The sequence below is a fragment of the Bactrocera neohumeralis genome, chromosome 5 (assembly GCF_024586455.1).
Source record: "Bactrocera neohumeralis isolate Rockhampton chromosome 5, APGP_CSIRO_Bneo_wtdbg2-racon-allhic-juicebox.fasta_v2, whole genome shotgun sequence".
NCBI classification, from domain to species: Eukaryota; Metazoa; Arthropoda; class Insecta; order Diptera; family Tephritidae; genus Bactrocera; species Bactrocera neohumeralis.
This window is the reverse complement of record NC_065922.1, coordinates 42,020,807-42,039,086: the sequence shown is the minus strand read 5'-3', so window position 1 is coordinate 42,039,086 and position 18,280 is coordinate 42,020,807. Positions and strand designations below refer to the sequence as shown.

Genomic DNA, 18,280 nt, shown 5'->3' with positions numbered 1-18,280 from the left:
TATTTTGTTGGCTTCAAAGTTGTCGCCCTCACATATACGAGAGCTGCTATGTATATTCTGGCCTAGGGCAACACTAAGTGGTGCCAGCTGTAATCTGACATTTCCATTGGAAAGTTTGAAATTTTTTAGCATAACATCACTCAGAACGTTTTGTCATTTAATCGTGAATTGTTTTATTTACAGGGAATTAAAAAATTCATCTCGGCCAAAAAATGGAATTAACTCGTGAACATTTTCGTGCGATCATTTTTCACAACTTTCGACGTGGATTATCACGACAAGAGTGCATCGATGAACTTAAATCTTTTTATGGCTATGAAGCACCATCCTATAGCACTGTGAAAAACTGGTACAACGAATTCAATCGTGGCCGACGCTCGCTCAAAGACGAATTCCGTGAAGGTCGTCCAAAAACAGCCGTTGTGCCAGAAAACATCGATGCCGTACGTGAACTGATAATGCAAGACCGTCATGTAACATACCTTCAGATAGAGGCATGCCTATGCATTTCTCCCACCAGCATACATTCGATATTGCATGAACACCTGGCCGTAAAAAAGGTTTGTTCTCGTTGGATCCCGCACAATTTGACAATCGCTCAAAAAAAGGCTCGTGTGGATTGTGGATTGGTGTAAAGAAATGCTGAAAAAATACGATCGCGGTGCTTCAAAAGACGTTTATAAGATCGTCACACGGTGACGAATCATGGATCTATGCGTATGAGCCCCAAACAAAACAGCAATCGACAAAAAAAAAAAACATTTTCGTTGATAAATATGCCTATTTACATTATTAGGCCAGAAATATATATAGCAACTTACGTAAGACACTTGTGCCAGCGTTTTTTCCAATCTTCGAAGCAGTGCTGATATGCTCTTGAGTTCTCTTAGCGATTTGTTTTTGGCCATCGCTCTCCGGTGCTCTTCCAATGGGACGATTGGACTTTGGTTTCCATGTCATAACCATAAACCCATGATTCGTCAGCAGTTATAAGCTTTTTAGGCAAATCTGGTTGCATGCTCATGCGCCAGTTTCTTTGGTCAAAATTCATCAATTTTGGAATAAACCCGCTGCCACACGCTTCATGCCTAAAATTTCCTAAAAGATTGGTTGCCATAAGCTAACCGATAAAAGACATTTTCGCAGCAACTTCTCTAATAGTGATTTGATGATTGCCCACGATTTTCTTCACTTTCTCAACATTTTCATCGGTTGTTAATGTGCTGGGGCGTCTAGGGCGAGCGTCGTCACTCTCATTTTTCCGACCTTCTTTGAATAGATTATAACAGTTGTAAACATTTCTTTGACTCAGATTACAATCACCATATTCCACTGTCAAAATTTCAAGTATTTTTGCGCACTCAATTCCATTTTTCACACAAAATTTAATGCAAATTATTTTATCGATTATTTTCGACAGCAGGACAGCACCGAATACGCAAAACGCGTCTAACTTTTATGCCTCTCACAAACAAAATAAAAACTCGATAGTCAAAATATTTTTTTATTTTTTGAACATACCTCGTACTTATGTATGTATGTATGTATGCATGTAACTATATACTATCATGTAAAAACTTGAGAGTGGACCTGTGTGATCCTGAATATGCTCAGCAAAACATAGACAAAGCGTGAAAACAGAGAAGAATGGCAGTGTGAATATATAAATATTAAATCGCCATTCATCAAAAAACTCTAGATGCATTGTATCGTATTGTTTACATAAATACTTAAACAATAAACGAAGTAGGGAGTACTGGAATAACTTCGCTTAAGAGTGAATACGTTGGTTCGGAGATTAGTCAATATGTGCACATGAATATAGGGAAAATATTTTTTATCATACGAAAATGGAGAGCACTGTTCTAATGGCTTAACTTTATACTGACCAACATCTTATTGGTTCTAAGGGCTTTTACCAAAAGAAGGAGTTTGTGTTAACCAGAACTTAACTGACAGTTGGCTGCTAACCAGACATTGAGAAAATAGCCCTAAGTATTATATGAACTGTCTTCGATTCGCCAAAACTGCAACATTGAAGATAATGTTTATCGATTTAATGGGATGATTTTACATGCAAATTTTTTAACACGAGAACTTCGTGTAAAAATATCGAGGAGAGAAATGACGAATCCAAAACTGTTGCCATCAAATAGCCGTTAGTATCTTAGAAATCATATACAATTCTAACATAAAGGGAACAAATATTGAAAATGATGTTTCTAAATCTGTACAACGATTTTATATATTTATTATAGAAAAGGAAGAATGTGGATTCCAAGAAGAGATACACGCTTATAGGGTCCGGTTTTAATCAAATTTAATCGTCCACATCAACTTCCTCCATTTTAGGCACGAAAAAGTCATTAATCATAATGACCGGTTTTGTTTGAAGAAATATGGACAAATGATTTCCTTTGCATATGTGGCTATACAGAGCAAAAAAAAACAGTCTTTTTCAGGATGTAACGGCGTCTCAACAGAAAGTGGATTATCATGACTCCAAAAGCGACAATTTTGTTTATTAACCTACTAAAATTTAGCTTCATCGCTGAACAAAACTGTCTTGTGAAAATCGGAATCAGTGGCTATCTCGTTTGGAACCCATTCACCGAGAAACCGAGGCGCTTAATGGTCGTTCGACATTAATTGTTACACGAGTTGGATTTTTAAGCCCGCAAGCCAATATCCTTCTGCAAAATCTCCCATAAAGTGTATGGAAACAGCTCTATTAATTGCGGGCGATGGCAGATGAACTCATTGGTGTCTTCATCGATACTCTCCACCACAGCGGCAATAACGTCTTCTGTGAGCACTGTACTGTGTCTCTGAGAATGCGCATTATCCACTAAAGTAAACGTGGTGAGAAACGGATACATGTTTGTTCGAATTACTAACTTGTCAGGGCTATTGTGTCCACCGAATATTGGACTGTTCGGTTCGCGCGAATCGAAACATTAGTTTGGTAATACATTTCCACGAGTTGCCAACGTTGTTCCAGAGTAAGTGCGTTCATTAAGAATTGACAAACCAAACTGAATGTAAATCAAGGAAATTCCATCGAAACTGTGCGTGAATTCATCAAAAATCAACCGTAATCATCATTGAAATTCATGGAAATGGAATTGAACATCTCTAAAACATCGATTTATCGCATTTTGACCGAACATTTGGGCTTACGAAAGGTGTGTGCACGGTTTGTTTCGCACAAATTGACTGATGATCAAAAATTTCTCAGAATCCAACATTCAAAGGACGATTATTTGACAAAAAAGTCACATTTTAGCCATTAACAACTCCCCGTATTCACCTGATAGTGCACGGTGTGACTTCTTTCTTTTGAAAAATGCATTTGCCCATGAAATGAAAGCGTTCTGTAGACGTAGAGGCCATTCACAAGGCTTGAACCGGCATACAGGCGGCCAGACCGTCCAACGAGCTAAAACACTCTTTCGACATGCTTTTGGACTGTGCAAAAAGCTGTATTGAAGGAGACTATTTTGAATAAAATAAATTGATTTTGCCGAAAAAACCATTTGTTCTGTTTTTGTTTTAAGTCCTGTTTTACTTTGGAACACTCCTTTTATATGTATATAAGACCACAAAATCTAACTTTTTAAAAATTTTAGGAGATTGGACAAGGACACTTTTGAATTCCTTTGATTTATACAGCAATTATCGCTTCTCTATTGGGAGCAGTTTAAAATATTATCTCTTAATAGCTTTGTGGAAAATCAGTTTTTAACAAAAAAAATAATGGAATCAACAAGCATTATGAGCTTAATCCACTCGATAAAAATATTGCGGTGCGTGCAGTCGCTGGGTTTTACTTGCAGTTATGACATTATTCAAATAAATTCAATTTGATCTTGTAAGCAAATCTGGTTTATTGCGGCTTTAATCGGTTGAATGGTTACACTTTACTGATACATACGTACATATGTGTAATTGGAAAGACAACAAAGATAAGCCAACAGTTATACGAGTACATAATGTCAACAATAAAATGGCAGTAAACGAAGCAACTGATTGAATGCTAATTGAGTGTAAACTGCAGATTAAATAAAAGATAGTTAACATGGCAATTTATTGCAACTCAAATAACGGCATTAAATGCAAATAAAACATAAACCAACAAGTGATTCTACATGATACATATGTATGTATGTATAAGCTATGATGACCAGCACACGTTGACTTACTGGAATGTCAATATTTTTGCATATATGTACATACATATAAGTAAATGCATATGTAGTTGTTAGTAGCCACTAAAACTTTAATATAATATATACTTGTAATGGACGGAAATAAATTAATATAAAATTTTATTGTTCAGAAACAATGCATTCAAGGCTAACTAAGGAATGCCCAACTAGGCTTTCAACCACATCGAATCACTTTGTGATAATACTAGTACGAGTATAGGTATCAGAATGGCAACTGGTTGGCCCTCAGTGCCTTCGTGCGTTCATCTACTGGTTAGCGGGTTGGAAGGGTGTTTACCAGCGCTGGGTTACCAATTTTTTTTGCAAGATATTTTTGGCCCCAAATGAATCACAAGAGGTCTACTGAGGTATAAACATCTAGGAGCTCACTGTTTTAGACATTTCATTGAGCTGGAGATCAATAAAACGCTTAAACAGATTTATATTTGCCTCAAGTCGCTTTGTCGACACGTTTGAGCTGATTTTAAGAACTCTACTTGTATCTGTATACTTTTGTATCACCAATCACGGCAGATTTCGTTGGTAAATTAAAGGCTTTGCTCAATGAGGTTCCGCGTCAAATGTGTGTCGATGTGGGTCACCCGTCAAACCATTTCAACACGACTACATGTGCTGGGAATGGTTGAGAAACAAGGAACTTGGCTTCCTCTTGAACTCAATATAAGGAGAGGCATGAACAGTGATGCTGCTGTATGACAACGCTCGGCCTCACGTTGTCAAACCCGTTAAAACCTACCTGGAAATGCTTAAATTGGAAGTTTTACCTTACCCGCCATATTCCCTAGCACCGTCCGGCTATTATATATTTCGTTCGATGGCACATGGCTCAGAAATCCTTAACCGGATAAACGAAGAAGGGCCAAATAGACCTTGCTTTCACTTACAACGCTCACTTAAAGTTCAAAAAAATCTTCGCAAGCTTTGAAATACTCGACATTTGAAAAATTACAGTCAATGGAATTACATTTTTTGTAAAAAGAATTTAATAAGACGATACAAAATTTTTTAGTAATTTTTTCGTGGTTTGGTTCGTTAAAATATATTTGAAAATTGTACTCAAATCATGAGTCGCTGTATGCGACCGGGCCCTATCACTAGCAATGGTTACTTAAATTTTCTGCGCGAATTCAGAAAGAAATGCTGTGGTATGTCGGCAGTGGAGACAGTGCGACAAGGGGCGAAGGCTTGGAATCGACTCTCCTGCTCACAGAAAGCCAAATATCGGGCAATGGTATGTAAACAAATGAACTAACCATTCAACTAACTACGATTCAAATTAAACAAAATCTTTGTGTACAGGCTTGCAGAAGACCTCGGCGCAAGAAGCGTCGCAGCTGTCGTCCTAAGCGCAGACGCCGCTCATGTCGGCCCAAACGACGAAAGCGCCGTAGTTGTCGGCCAAAGAGACGTAAACGTTCTGGCTGCCGCAGAAAGCGACGACCAAAGCGTCGTCGTAGTTGTCGCCGTCGATCGCGACCACGCAGACGTAGATGTGGTGGTAGAAGACGCAAACGTTGCATGAAACCAGGTCCAGTGACAGCGAATGCTTATTTGAATTTCTTACGCGCCTACAGACGTAAACATTGTGGACTCAGCCCTCAGGAGACGGTGCAAAAGGGCGCACGTAGATGGTGCTCATTGTCGCCGGAATGTAAACGGCGTTACATGCGACAGGTACTTAAAATGCTAATAGTTGCAAATCAATACCAAATATTTCATACAAAATATTTCTCATTTCAACAGGCTTGTAAAATGTCGAAGAGCAAGCGCAAGAAGAGGAGCGCCATTTGCCGCTCGTTCCGAAAGAAGAGGCGGTGTTAAAATCTATAAGTGAAGTTATTTAATGTCTGTCCAATAAATTGTTAATGTGGAACTATACTATTTTCTGAATAAAAATGTGTAAATTTATAGTGTGTAGAATACAGATAAGCCGGTAATTTTTATTAATTCTCACTTATCGTAACCGTTACTTTTGTCGTTATAAGTCGTTTGGCGCCAGTTATCTATTTCTTCAAACAAAGCAGCTAAGAAGATGCACTTCACGCTTTTAAGCTTTTCATTTTATTTGTTTTTCCTTTCGTGTCTACTTTTTATCGAAATCGAGTTGTCATTTGTCTCTCGAATTCTCTGCGAAAATTTGCACCCCCTAAGAGGCATAACCGCTAAAGTCGATCTAAAGCATCAGCTGTTGCAGGAGCATAAAGCTGTTATGAGCGCGAAGTTCTTCAAATACGTTATGGAATTAAGAGTAAAGGGGTAAGTCAATCTCGAGGGCGAGTTTCGGTAAAAAATTCGAATTGTTTCTAAAAATGATTTTTTTGATTTGTTTACAATCAAACTTTTGCCTTTCGACAGGTAAATTTACAAAAAAAAACCAAAAAAAAAAAAGGCAATGAACTTATCCGAAGAAGAGGCTTTACAAATAAATAGATAATTATAGACCAAATCAGACCAATATTTCCCAAAGTCATCTCATATACATATTGGTCAATAAGTGAGTTTTTTTTTTAAAATTCAGAGAACTTGTTTTTCTAGTCTAACGCTGTAGTAGCAAAAATGAAGTAGTGAGTCATGTATAGAAGTTCTCAAAAGTGAGGAAAGTTCTCTGAACGCCTTACACTTGGGAATGCCCAGAATTTCTTTTTTTACATATGGCTCAAGCATCTTACGACTTCCGGTCTTAGACCAAGTATCCAATAGGTGGCCAAAAAATTCTGTTTGAAGGCGAACTAAAATGTGTGCTGGGTTTCGGACCCGCCACGTAAAAAACACCGCCAATGAAATGATCAAAACAGGCTCGCATGAAAGACTCCTATTTGATGACTACCCCTACAAACGTGTTAAAGATTATGATTTAAGGACATGCACCTTAATTGAGAAGGTGCCGCTGTTCAGCTGGTTGATGTCCCCGTAAGGGTAAAGGATGATGGTGCGATGGACGGGACAAGGACTGAGACGAGACACACACCACCTCTTCGTCGATTTTAAAGCCGCCTTCGACAGCACGAAAATTAACTGCCGCTGTGTCTAAACTTGGTATCCTCGCAAACTAATAATACGGCTGTGTAAACTAACGTTGAGTAATACTAAAAGCTCCGTCTTGATCGTGAAAGACTACTCCGAGACAAGAGGACAAGACGAAATATCTTCTGTCATCAAAAAAACAGTCGTCGTACTCGCGACTTGATGCCCACTTCGCTGTTGACAGTCGAAACTTCGAAGTCGTACATAATATGTCTATCTTGGAACCAGCATTAACACCAACAACAATGCCATCCCCGAAATACAACGCATAATAAATCTTGCCAACAGTCTTACTTCAGACTGAGTAGGCAATTAAAAAGTAAAGTCCTCTCTCGACGAACAAAGACCAAACTCTATAAGTCACTCATTATACCGGTCCTGCTTTATGGTGCAGAGGCATAGACGATGACAACATCCAAAGAGTCGGTGTTACGAGTTTTCGAGCGAAAGTTCTGCAGAGGATTTATGGTTCTTTGTGCATTCGCAACCGCGAATACCGCAATCTAGGGAACGATGAGCTGTACGACGACGAAATTGACATATGTAGTTCAGCGAGTTAAGAGACAGCGGCTACGCTATTTAGGTCACGTAGTACAAATGGACGAAAACACTCCAGCTCTGAAAATATTCGACGCAGTACCCGCCGGGGTAAGCAGAGGAAGAGGAAGACCTTCACTCCGTTGGAAAGACCAGGTGGGGAAGGACCTGGTTGCACTTGGAATCAACCAACTGGCGCCAAATAGGGAAAAGGAAAACGAATGGCGCGCTGTTATAAACTCGGCTATAACCGCGTATGTGAACTAACTTTCATAATGTCCTTGCATTTTTTTAATCCTTGCAAACTATTTATTGCGGCAACTTCAACGGAATACGAATAAATAAAGTTTTGCTGCACCCTTGAGGAAATTATGAGGCAATCAGTGGAAATCGTTGTCGCAATATCTTTTAATGCATAATAACAAGCAACTTCTGCTAATGCGAAACATGTGTACCTGCTTATTGACACCAAAAAGTATAACCTTTCACCTTTACATGTACATACAAAAATTAGAAAGAAGCGAATGGCAGTTACTCCCAAAAACAAATCCAGAACTTTTGGCATTTCCCGGAAAGGCATTATACAAATATTAAATAATATTTATGTAAGTCGGCAGAGGCGGGACTTAAGCTTATCGACGTACATATCATATGTATATAAATATACATATAATGCTATGTTGTCTAGAAAGTGGGAATACATACATATGAGAGAGTTAACAGTTAGATAAATACCACCAATTTCAGCAAAGTGATGACTCAAACGTGGTCAAATAATCCGGTGAAACTTTCGACGCAGGAAATGTCTACTTATTTTTACATACATATGTATACATATATATATATTTATATATGTGTAACATACATCTATAATCCAATAAAATTTAATGGCGTTGAAAATATGTAGTGTGTTATGCAATAAAGTTTAGCTTTCATAGTGGCGCATCTATAACATTTCTATACATCAAAATTGCTAGAGGAAGTGAAATTGAAGGCAATCGAAACGGATTTGCGTGCAGGATTTCGCTTACGTCAACAGCTGAAATAGCAAAGAAGGATTAGAAGAGATTAGTTGATGGGATTTCCGACGCATAGTTTTACAAAATTTAAGGCAAAGCAGTTGGCATGCAATAATCTCACATATATTTTTAGGGTTTACTGAGAAATAGTGAAATTTTATCAAAAAGTAAGGTAAAGCTTGAACTATTCTGATAGGTGATTGAGATTGCATGGTGCTATGAGCACTATAATTTCCCAAGATCTTGGTGCAATCACAACTTCCGAGCAACATAAAGACTAAATATTATTTAATAGCAGTTGATCCACGGCAGAAAATAGGAAATCTCTGGCTATATTTTCATTATGAAATATGATTCTATGAATAATATCCATCAGCCGTTCAGAGCCTATATAACACTCGACTCCATTTCGTTCAATTTATAATGCAGTCGACAGATAATTAGAATTGTAATAAATTTAGTTTAATTAATAGTTAAAGGAAATTTTTTTGGGATTAAATGATGCTTCAAGAAAATATATTTTACTAAGTTGTCAACCAGTTTGTCTACAGCGGCTGCTTAAGTCTGTACACCTCACTAGTGCGTTACGACTTTTACAACGGATAAAAATATCAAACAAAGAATTTACCACAAATTCAGGTTTCTTTGGAGATGCTTCATGGTGCGAATTCCGATGCCACATTCATGGAGAGCTTTTTTAATGCCGACGAGGCATGGGTTTATAAGTTTGACATGCAAACAAGTCAAACATCATTGGAATGGAGGAAAAAAAGGAGCCGAAACCAAAAAAAACCACACCAGAGCCGCTAAAAATCAAAATGATGCTCATTGTGTTTTTTTGATATTCGTGGTTTGGTGTATCATGAATTTGTTTCGGAGGGACAGACAGTCAATAAGGAGTACTATTTGGCCGTATCGAGACGTTTGCGTGAGAAAATCTGTCGAATGCGGAAGAACAATTCATGGACTTTACGCGATGATAATGCACCATCAAATCGAGCCACGATTGTGACCGAATTGAAAGTCAAAGACGCAATGAATACCATCGATTAACAACCGTACTCATCACATTTGGCTCCGTGTGAATTTCCTTTGTTCCCCAAACTGAAATTGCCGCTCCGTGGAACCCGTTTTCAGTCGATCGAAGAGATGGAACGAAATTCGCTGAAGGAATTGAAGGCCATGCCAAAAAGTATTAATGGAATGTGTCTTGAGAACTGGAAAAATCGTTGGCGTAAGTGTATTAACTACATCTGGTGGGGATTACCTTGAAGGCGACAAAATAAATTTTGATGAATAATTAAATGTCTTGCGTTTTATTTACAATTTTAGAGATAATCTTTTCCTGATAGTTGTATATCTGTATGCTACAAATAGGTTGAATTGGGTCAATACTTCGCTTAGCCCGGATATACCTAATATACATAAAGATTTTCCAACTTCAATTAAGTAAGTTATCTCAATAAAATTGAGGGTGCGAGTTTTTCTTATAACGGTGTCGTAACACTTCCTTACTTGTTGATGATAATTATTTCATTTAAAGCTTTTTTGAGAATAAGAGCTTGGTTTGTATTAGTATGGTCCGAAATAACTATACTCAATTCAATAGGTGCTAAGCACGCTCACACTTAAAACATTTCTTCTTTTCATTCTGAATATTTTACTAACTAAAAACAACAGTTAGATAGGCTTTGCCTACATTTATTATCTTGTGAAATGTAAATTCATACTTGTTTCAGGTAAGAAACGAAAGATGCATAAATACATTTTGTTACATTTCCTGTTATGAGAGTTTGAAATTAGTTTTGCATCATCTCGCAATTTATTCCAGCGTATTCAAGTTTCCAAGCTGAATAGATACTTATGCGCTCAAGTGGCAGCTGCGATTCATGCTTTTCATTCCCATTATTTGAAACAAAGTAAATACAAGTTGGCGTATATGCAAAGGACATGTATGTTTGTATATGTATTATATACTGGGGATATAGTATAACTAAACATAAATGTACATACATATACTATATTTCATTGTAGCGTCGCAGCTGCATCACATTCACAAGCCACGAAGATGAATTGCGTTGAATTTGCATTGAAGGTATGCCAATTATAATACATATATTCCTACCTATTCATACCTGTATATGTGTTACAAGTCTCTCTATGCATATCCTACTACCTGTACTAAAGAGGAGGACAAGGAATAAAAGTGTTTTACTAGCTTTGGCTGTAGACACCGTTTTATTCAACTACAACTACAGCAAAAACTCAATGGTTAACTAAAACGCAAAAGCTTTCGCCGAACCCTTGGGAAAAAGAACTAGGAAAGTGCTTGCATAAATTTGTATATAAAGAGTCCCAAGAGCAGGAATGACGTAAGTAACATATTTTTCGAAATAAAATGTTTAAATTATAATTGAGTTAATTGCTTCAAACACAACATAGTGAAACAGGGCAGCTCTAATTTTCCTAATTTGAGAGATATTAAAGAGAAGCATTATTTTTACTCGCGATATTCCATTTTCGATACCATTCTTGTAGTTACATTTGTGTTTTGTCGGTTGCCTGTAACATTTAAAACTAATCGAGACAGATATAGAGTTCTATATATAAACTGATCGGAGTAAAAAGTCGAATTGGTTTCTGTATGTCTGTTTCTCCATTCAACTTTATTAAACTCTTGCTACACAGGTCTTTCTGATATTCAAGATAAATGTTTTAGACTACTAGCAGCATGATTATAAAATGCTATTAATCGAAAATATATGAAAGAACTAGAAAAAAAATAATATAGAAACCCAAATTTGGTACTGAGATTCGCCTTTGAGAAGAGAAGCTGTAGTGTGAATGATTACTAAAGTGTGCGGGGTTCCGCCTCTAGTTTACGTATCCCATAAACCACTGAATGTATATAAACTAAGCTTGCTGAAATAATTTCCCGCCAACCTTCTAACTTTGACACGTTATTTTGAAGTTCAGTTCTAATAACGGAACATACGTATTCTATTTTTAGGGCTTCCTTCATAGAATCGATCGGAGCTTTTAGCCTATGTGTCATCGAAGGAAAAACAGGGTTTCCTTATATTGGAGTCAGGACGTAATGCGGCACCGATTTTGTACTTAAGACAAACAAAACTGTTATACTCTTTTCACTCTTTTAAAATTTGATCCAAGTAGAGGTACTTTTTTCAACAGCCTTTTTTGACAGATCTCACGTGAGTCGTGTCAAGCTATCATATTATTTATATCCAGTATTCGCAATATTGGATAATATCCGACTGAATACATAACGTCCCGCACACAGTGAAAAAATATAATAGTCGTAGCTGAGAGTGTACCCGAATATCTTGGAGATTCGATACGGCGCCGTTCGCAGCAACTTTGCGCATTTTACATCAAGATCTTAATTATTCTGGTCTAGAAGCATGAATTTCTGGTAATTTTTAAAGTGTCGTAAGAAAAGGCAATTAATATTTTTACTATCCATTTTTTTATTAGTTATTTGTTAATTTTAGAAGAGTACAGAAAAATGTTAAAAACTAAAAAAAGTAAAAAATTTCAAAAATTATGAGCTGACGAAGTGGGGGTCTCTAAAAATGTCCACGTGACCATACCCATGATTTCAACCCTCCTAGTTATCTGAAACCAAAAAAAAAAGATTATTAATCTAGAATAATGTCGCAATGGCCGGAACTACGGAAAAGTGGGAAAAAATTGTTTCCACAAAATGGCGACGCCTGAAAAAAAAAGTTTTTTGGATCACTTTTTCTGACTATTTCGAATTTTTTAAAAATAATAAAAATAAAAATTTGGGGATGGGGCTAGTTCCAACCATAGACAAGCCTATAAAGAAGACTCTGTAAAAATTTCAAGTAAATCGGTCAAGTAGAACCTGAGAAATCGTGGGTATCGTTCCGAAAAAGTCAGTTTTGAAAAAAACGCGTTTAAAGTTTAGCGTAATGTCTTTTGTTCAATTAGTTCCGGCCGAACCATTTTGGATGCCGGATCAGAAAAATGCCTATATTTCCGAAAATAATTTGGATTTTGAAAAATCCTCTTGTACACATATTCTTGAATATATAAAAAAAAAAATTTCGATATTTTTAAATTTCTAGCCCAGAATACCCCCTTAAATTGAAAGTTTACAAAATATAGCTTAAACAAGAATTGACCTTCCCCAGCGACATCGCTTCGCTTGATGGTCTCTTGTAAAGTTCCGAGAAGATTCGACGTTTTCGATTCAAATTTGTTCAGCGATGAGGGCCATTTTTGGCTCAATGGGTATGTAAACAAGCAAAATTGCCGCATTTTAGGCGAAGAGCAACGCGTAGAGATACAAGAGCTGACATTACATCTAGAAAAAACAACGATTTGATGTGGTTTGTGGGCCGGTGGAATAATCGGTCCATATTTCATCACAAATGATATCGATGAGAACAGAACCGGCAATGATAACCGTTATCGCGCCATGATAACCGACTATTAGATGCCTGATATTGAATCTCCTGATCTCGGCGACATTTGGTTTAAATAAGACGGGGACACTTCCCACACATCGCATCAGTCAATGAATTTATTGAGATAATACTTCGTTGAAGAGATAATTTCACGTTTTGAGCCGATGAATTGGCCACCAAGATCGTGTGATATTACACCGTTAGACTTTTTCATGTGGGACTATTTAAAATCTTTAGTTTATCTCGCTTCGGTTCAGGCATTGGAGCGTTCGAGTCTCATTCGTCAGTTACCAATTGAAATGCTTGAACGAGTCATTCAAAATTGGGCCATAAGAGACTTAGACGCGGTCAACATTTGTAAGAGATAATCTTTTAAAAATAAATGCCAAAAAATGTGCTTTCGAATAATAATAAACATTCCCCTTTAAATTTTGAGTTTCTGTATTTTTATTTGAATCTCGAAATGGATCACCCGTTATATCGTTAGAGCAAGTTTGTCAAAGAAATTCAAACTCAATTCTTATTCATAATTTTTTTAGGCATCTCGCGACAGCGTCAAAAGTGTCTAACCGGCTGTAAAATTGGCTTAAATGTTATACAGCTGCTACAATGTTTGTATGTGTACGTTTCTGAGGTATATTTACGATAGCAAAACAAAAAATTATATATCAAATTATATTTCAAGCAAGAAAAGTTTGCTTAAAACTTTGGCGAAATAATACTTAGTCGTCTGCTGTTGCTTGTGTAAATTGGTATTTTTAAAGATTAGAGGATAGCTGACAAGTTGTCAAAATAAACATTTACGTTCAATATACTTTGATGGATTATTAAGAAAAGATCTTCATTGAAAAAACGTTCAAAAATCGAGAATTTATAGTATTGGACTGTCAAGTTAGCTTCAGCGATAAGAAAAGTCATTGTTGGATACTTGGCGAAAGCTTTTGACCATATTTTTAAAATTGAATACAAAAGTTTGGTCGAGTTTAGACAGATTATGTTAAAAATTTGCAGAAATATTTGACTAACGGAATGGCTTTCATAAATGAAATAAAAATTTTAGCAATTTCATTAATTTTTCCGCATTTCATTTATTATGAAAGGAATGTCTACACTCCAAAACACCCTATACATGACAGAATATGTGTGTTGACACAAGTACATTGGGTATTGATGCATATATTTGAGTAAACATTGCTGGCGATTTCAAAGCGTAGAGTTCGTCAACGCAGTCAACTGAAGCTGTCACGCGTCAAATGTTGTCAAAGTCTGCTTTCTCATCATAATAACTGTATGAAAGTTCACAACATATACGCGCAGACTGCATTTCCGAAGACTGTGGATACACAGAAGTATGCTTCGCATGGTTTCCTAAGCTGTAATTAAAAGTTTCCGTCTTGGCAAGAACTTGCTCGTTGTTGCAAGTTACGTAATAACGACCAGGAACGATGAAAATCAAACAGGGCAAACGGACGACCTTGAAATGACTGCGGTTTATAGTTAATATTTAGTATAGTTTTATATATATTTATGGCTTAGTATGTGTAGACATCTTTATAATCCTAATCACTTTGATATATAAAATATATAACTTGTTTATTTCTAGGTCTCACAGATGGCCTTTAGGTAAACAAACCGTTATGTTCTGTACAAAATGTTGCAAGCGTATAAAAACAGCAATCGTACCACCCTGTATTAAAGCGGAAGTCATCTCACATTTGGTACACGTACAATTTCTGTGCTGGGTATTTTTATCTGAATGATTAACGACTATTTTATAGGCAATCATTAGCTGTTTTTAATATGCTACATCAGTGAAAAAATTTAACCTCACTTAAGCGGGTAATAATTTTTATAACAGTATTAAGTTCTCACAGCAGTTCGATTTAAAATTGTCTAATAAATATGTGCTCATTTGTTTGTTAGCAAAAAAATGCTTAACTTTTTATATGAGTCATTAAATGGTTTCAATTAAACAGAAGTACTTTTCGCCACACTTTTATTATGTACGAGTCCGGCACGATAAGTACTTAGATTCATATACCAATGGTGCTATTGCAGTAATATCGTGAAGTAAGTACATATGTTCTCGTAGATGGCTGCTGTCGAATTTTCAGCCGAACCATAGACCCACTAACACATCAAAGACCAAGGAACAGTCGAAATAGTGGGCTTTACTAAAAGTATATCATACCGGTCGGAAAGGTATTACCCACCATCTTCTGAATTTACAAACTTTGACTACTAGCAGAAGGACGAAGGAGTCACAGGGCTTTATTATGCTAAATTATTTAACCAATTCAATGCCGACTAGTACTTTATAGACCTCCAGAAAACGTTTTTTTCATACGAAATAAAAGTTGTGTATGGAGCTAAAATTAGACTATACTTAAAAATAAATCGTCCCGAAATTTCTGAGATATCGATATGTAACTTTTACACGTTTTTTCCTCAATAAGCTGCTTATTTGTCGGTACCGCCGATATCAGGTCATACAGATGCCATAGAAACTGCCCGAGCAAAATCAGGTACTTGTGTAAAAGCTTTTTTACTTGCGAAGGTTATTAAAATTCGGTACAAACGAAGTTAACATACAATATTTTCTTTGTATTTATATAATAAATATTTTATTGTATAAATGATTATAAAATAAAAAAAAAATAAAAAAATATTTTCTTGTTATTTTGTAATTTAAGTATTAATCGGATCGCCCTCGCAAATATATCCATGAGGAAACTAACTGTAAACGACACTTCCACTTTTAATGTGTATGTATGAGCCTATGAAGCCTGTTTGCGTCTGACTCTAATTAGTTTACATCTGTAAGAAAGTATATATTGCACATAGAAAATATTGCTCTTGTAGAAAAATAAAAGAAATACACGAATAACTTTATGTATTGAAGCAATTCGTCTTGGTAAACTTAGAAAGAGAGTGAGGGTCACTGCACTCAGCTGTGTTCAAAATAATAACTCAAAGAGTTGACTTTAAATACTTTTATGTATTTAATAAAATCTAGCTTTTAGAAAGCATAAGTCATTCAAAGTCATTTTACACACTTTAAATTGTGAAGTCTAAAAACCAATAGTCAAAGGTATTTTTCCAAAGACTACATTGTCGTTAATCAAAATTCTGGATTTTTGCTGGGTTTTATCTAAGAATTTCTCGACAAATATCTGTATGGGAAGATTCTCTGTCATCTTAACGCCAGGCACCTATAGTAAATATAGAAGTATGAACCGAAACGATACCCTGGCTAACGTTCTATTGTGTTTCGGGTCGTTACCGATTTTACCGACAAATCAAGATTCAAAGATCATACACAGGGAGATGATTCATAATAAAATCAGTAAGACGTACTTGCCTCTATTAGAATGTTTAATAATCCAGATCTCTTGTGATGCCATACATCCTAGAAAAAAAAGAAAGACGAGATTTTAAAACGAAATAAAACACTTAAATTTGGTGAAAATAGGTTCCTTTTTGGGTTATCCAGCTAATTTTATGCAATTTATGATTTGAACAAAATGTCGTTCAAACACGGCTTTGCATACCTCCATCCGTTTACGACAATTTTCGATGACCTGTTGCAGCACTTCGGCTATAGTACGCTGAATTTTGTCTTCGAGCTCCTCGAAAGTTGCTGGTTGATTGCCGTAAACCTTTGATTGAGAAAATAATCTAGAGGCGTTAAATCCCATAATCTCTGCGGCCATTTGAATGGACCATTTCTCGAAATTAACGTGTCGCCAAACTTTGCACGTAATGTATCCATGTTTAGACGTGAAAAATGAGGCAAGACACCGTTTTGTTGGTAATAGAGATCGTCCTCGTAGATTTCGCCAAATTCGGGAGAAAAATAGGTAAACACCGTGTATAACCAGCGCTGTTAACGGCAACAATTTCTTGTTTCATTTGGAAAGAAATAAAGCACGATGATGCCGCCATACTACAATCCGAACCAAACGGTTAATTTTTGGGAATGAAGCTGTGTTTTCTGAATCATAGCAAGATTTGATTCAGCCCAATAGTGACAATTTTGTTTGTTGATAAAACCATTACGCCAGACATGGGCGTTCTCTGAGAAGATGATTTTTTTCGAAAACGTGAAGCATTTCCAAGCGTTGTACCAAAGTGTGACGAGCAACGAAGACGTAGGTGTAAGGAAAGACGATGTCACGGCCATAAAAGTTTCAGTTAGTTTTGTCAATTCGACCTTAAAAACTCATGGAAACTTTTGCAAAAAACTCTGATAATTTTATCTAGTAGCTAACACATGTTCTTTAGGTATTGTCATATATATTTTATACAAGGTTACTATAGATAGCTCGAACTATCGCTGATCCTTAAATGCATGTGAACTGCTCATATTTAATACTTTCTTAAATATATTTTTAAGTAATTAATCGAAGGAATAAGCAAAATAAGACTTCTTGACGTTTTCTCAAAAAAAAAATCGATTTTTGACCAAAACTTCGGCATTAAATTTTTTATAAAAAACAATATTTATCGGTGAGAAAATTCGATTAATTACAAAAAATATATATTTAAGAAGCGCGTGTTAAAATTTGAGACTAATCGGTTTAGCCGTTTTCAAGTAATGTTGGTCACCGCCTTTGAAAACACCATTTTGAGAAAAAAAGTTTGCCCTTAACTAACTTTGAAAATATTCACCGGTACGATATAAAATTTTCTGTGTGTATTCTTAAGTATATGTACATACATATGTACATTAAGAAAACAAAATAAAAAACATCGATTTTTTGAAAATTCTAACTGTATATAATCCCTTAATCATGTGTACAGAAACTATAGTTTCAGCCTAAGAAGGTTAAGCATCGTGAGGCTTCGTTAAACTGTTTTAGTTAGTTATAGGATCGTAGTAGGAAATTGTACATTGCATTATACAAGGTCTGTCGCAAAAGAAACAGGACTGTTAAAAAACAACAAAAAATTAATATTTTTCAAAAGTTATATTTTTTATTCAAAGTAGTTTCCTTGTGCTTCGATACAGCGTTTA

The 18,280-nt window shown here is 36.1% G+C and overlaps 2 protein-coding genes across 3 annotated transcripts in view; one reads left to right on the top strand and one right to left on the bottom strand.

Moving 5' to 3' along the window:
* The window catches only part of LOC126759957 (otoferlin-like), a 137,613-nt gene that overhangs the window by 100,277 nt on the left and 19,056 nt on the right, over positions 1-18,280 (bottom strand). The gene's annotated exons all lie outside the window — the stretch shown is intronic.
* On the top strand, positions 5,152-6,157 carry LOC126759992 (protamine-like). Its single transcript, XM_050475305.1, has 3 exons — positions 5,152-5,460; positions 5,529-5,903; positions 5,973-6,157. Exons 1-3 carry the CDS (start codon positions 5,293-5,295, stop codon positions 6,048-6,050), a joined length of 621 nt encoding a protein of 206 aa, XP_050331262.1. The 5' UTR covers positions 5,152-5,292; the 3' UTR covers positions 6,051-6,157.

Excerpts from the sequence above, each read along its gene's own strand:
- LOC126759992 (XM_050475305.1), top strand. The coding sequence starts at position 5,293 with ATGAGTCGCTGTATGCGACCGGGCCCTATCACTAGCAATGGTTACTTA. Across the intron at positions 5,461-5,528 it reads AAGCCAAATATCGGGCAATG|GCTTGCAGAAGACCTCGGCG; the intron begins GTATGTAAACAA and ends CTTTGTGTACAG. Across the intron at positions 5,904-5,972 it reads AACGGCGTTACATGCGACAG|GCTTGTAAAATGTCGAAGAG; the intron begins GTACTTAAAATG and ends TCATTTCAACAG.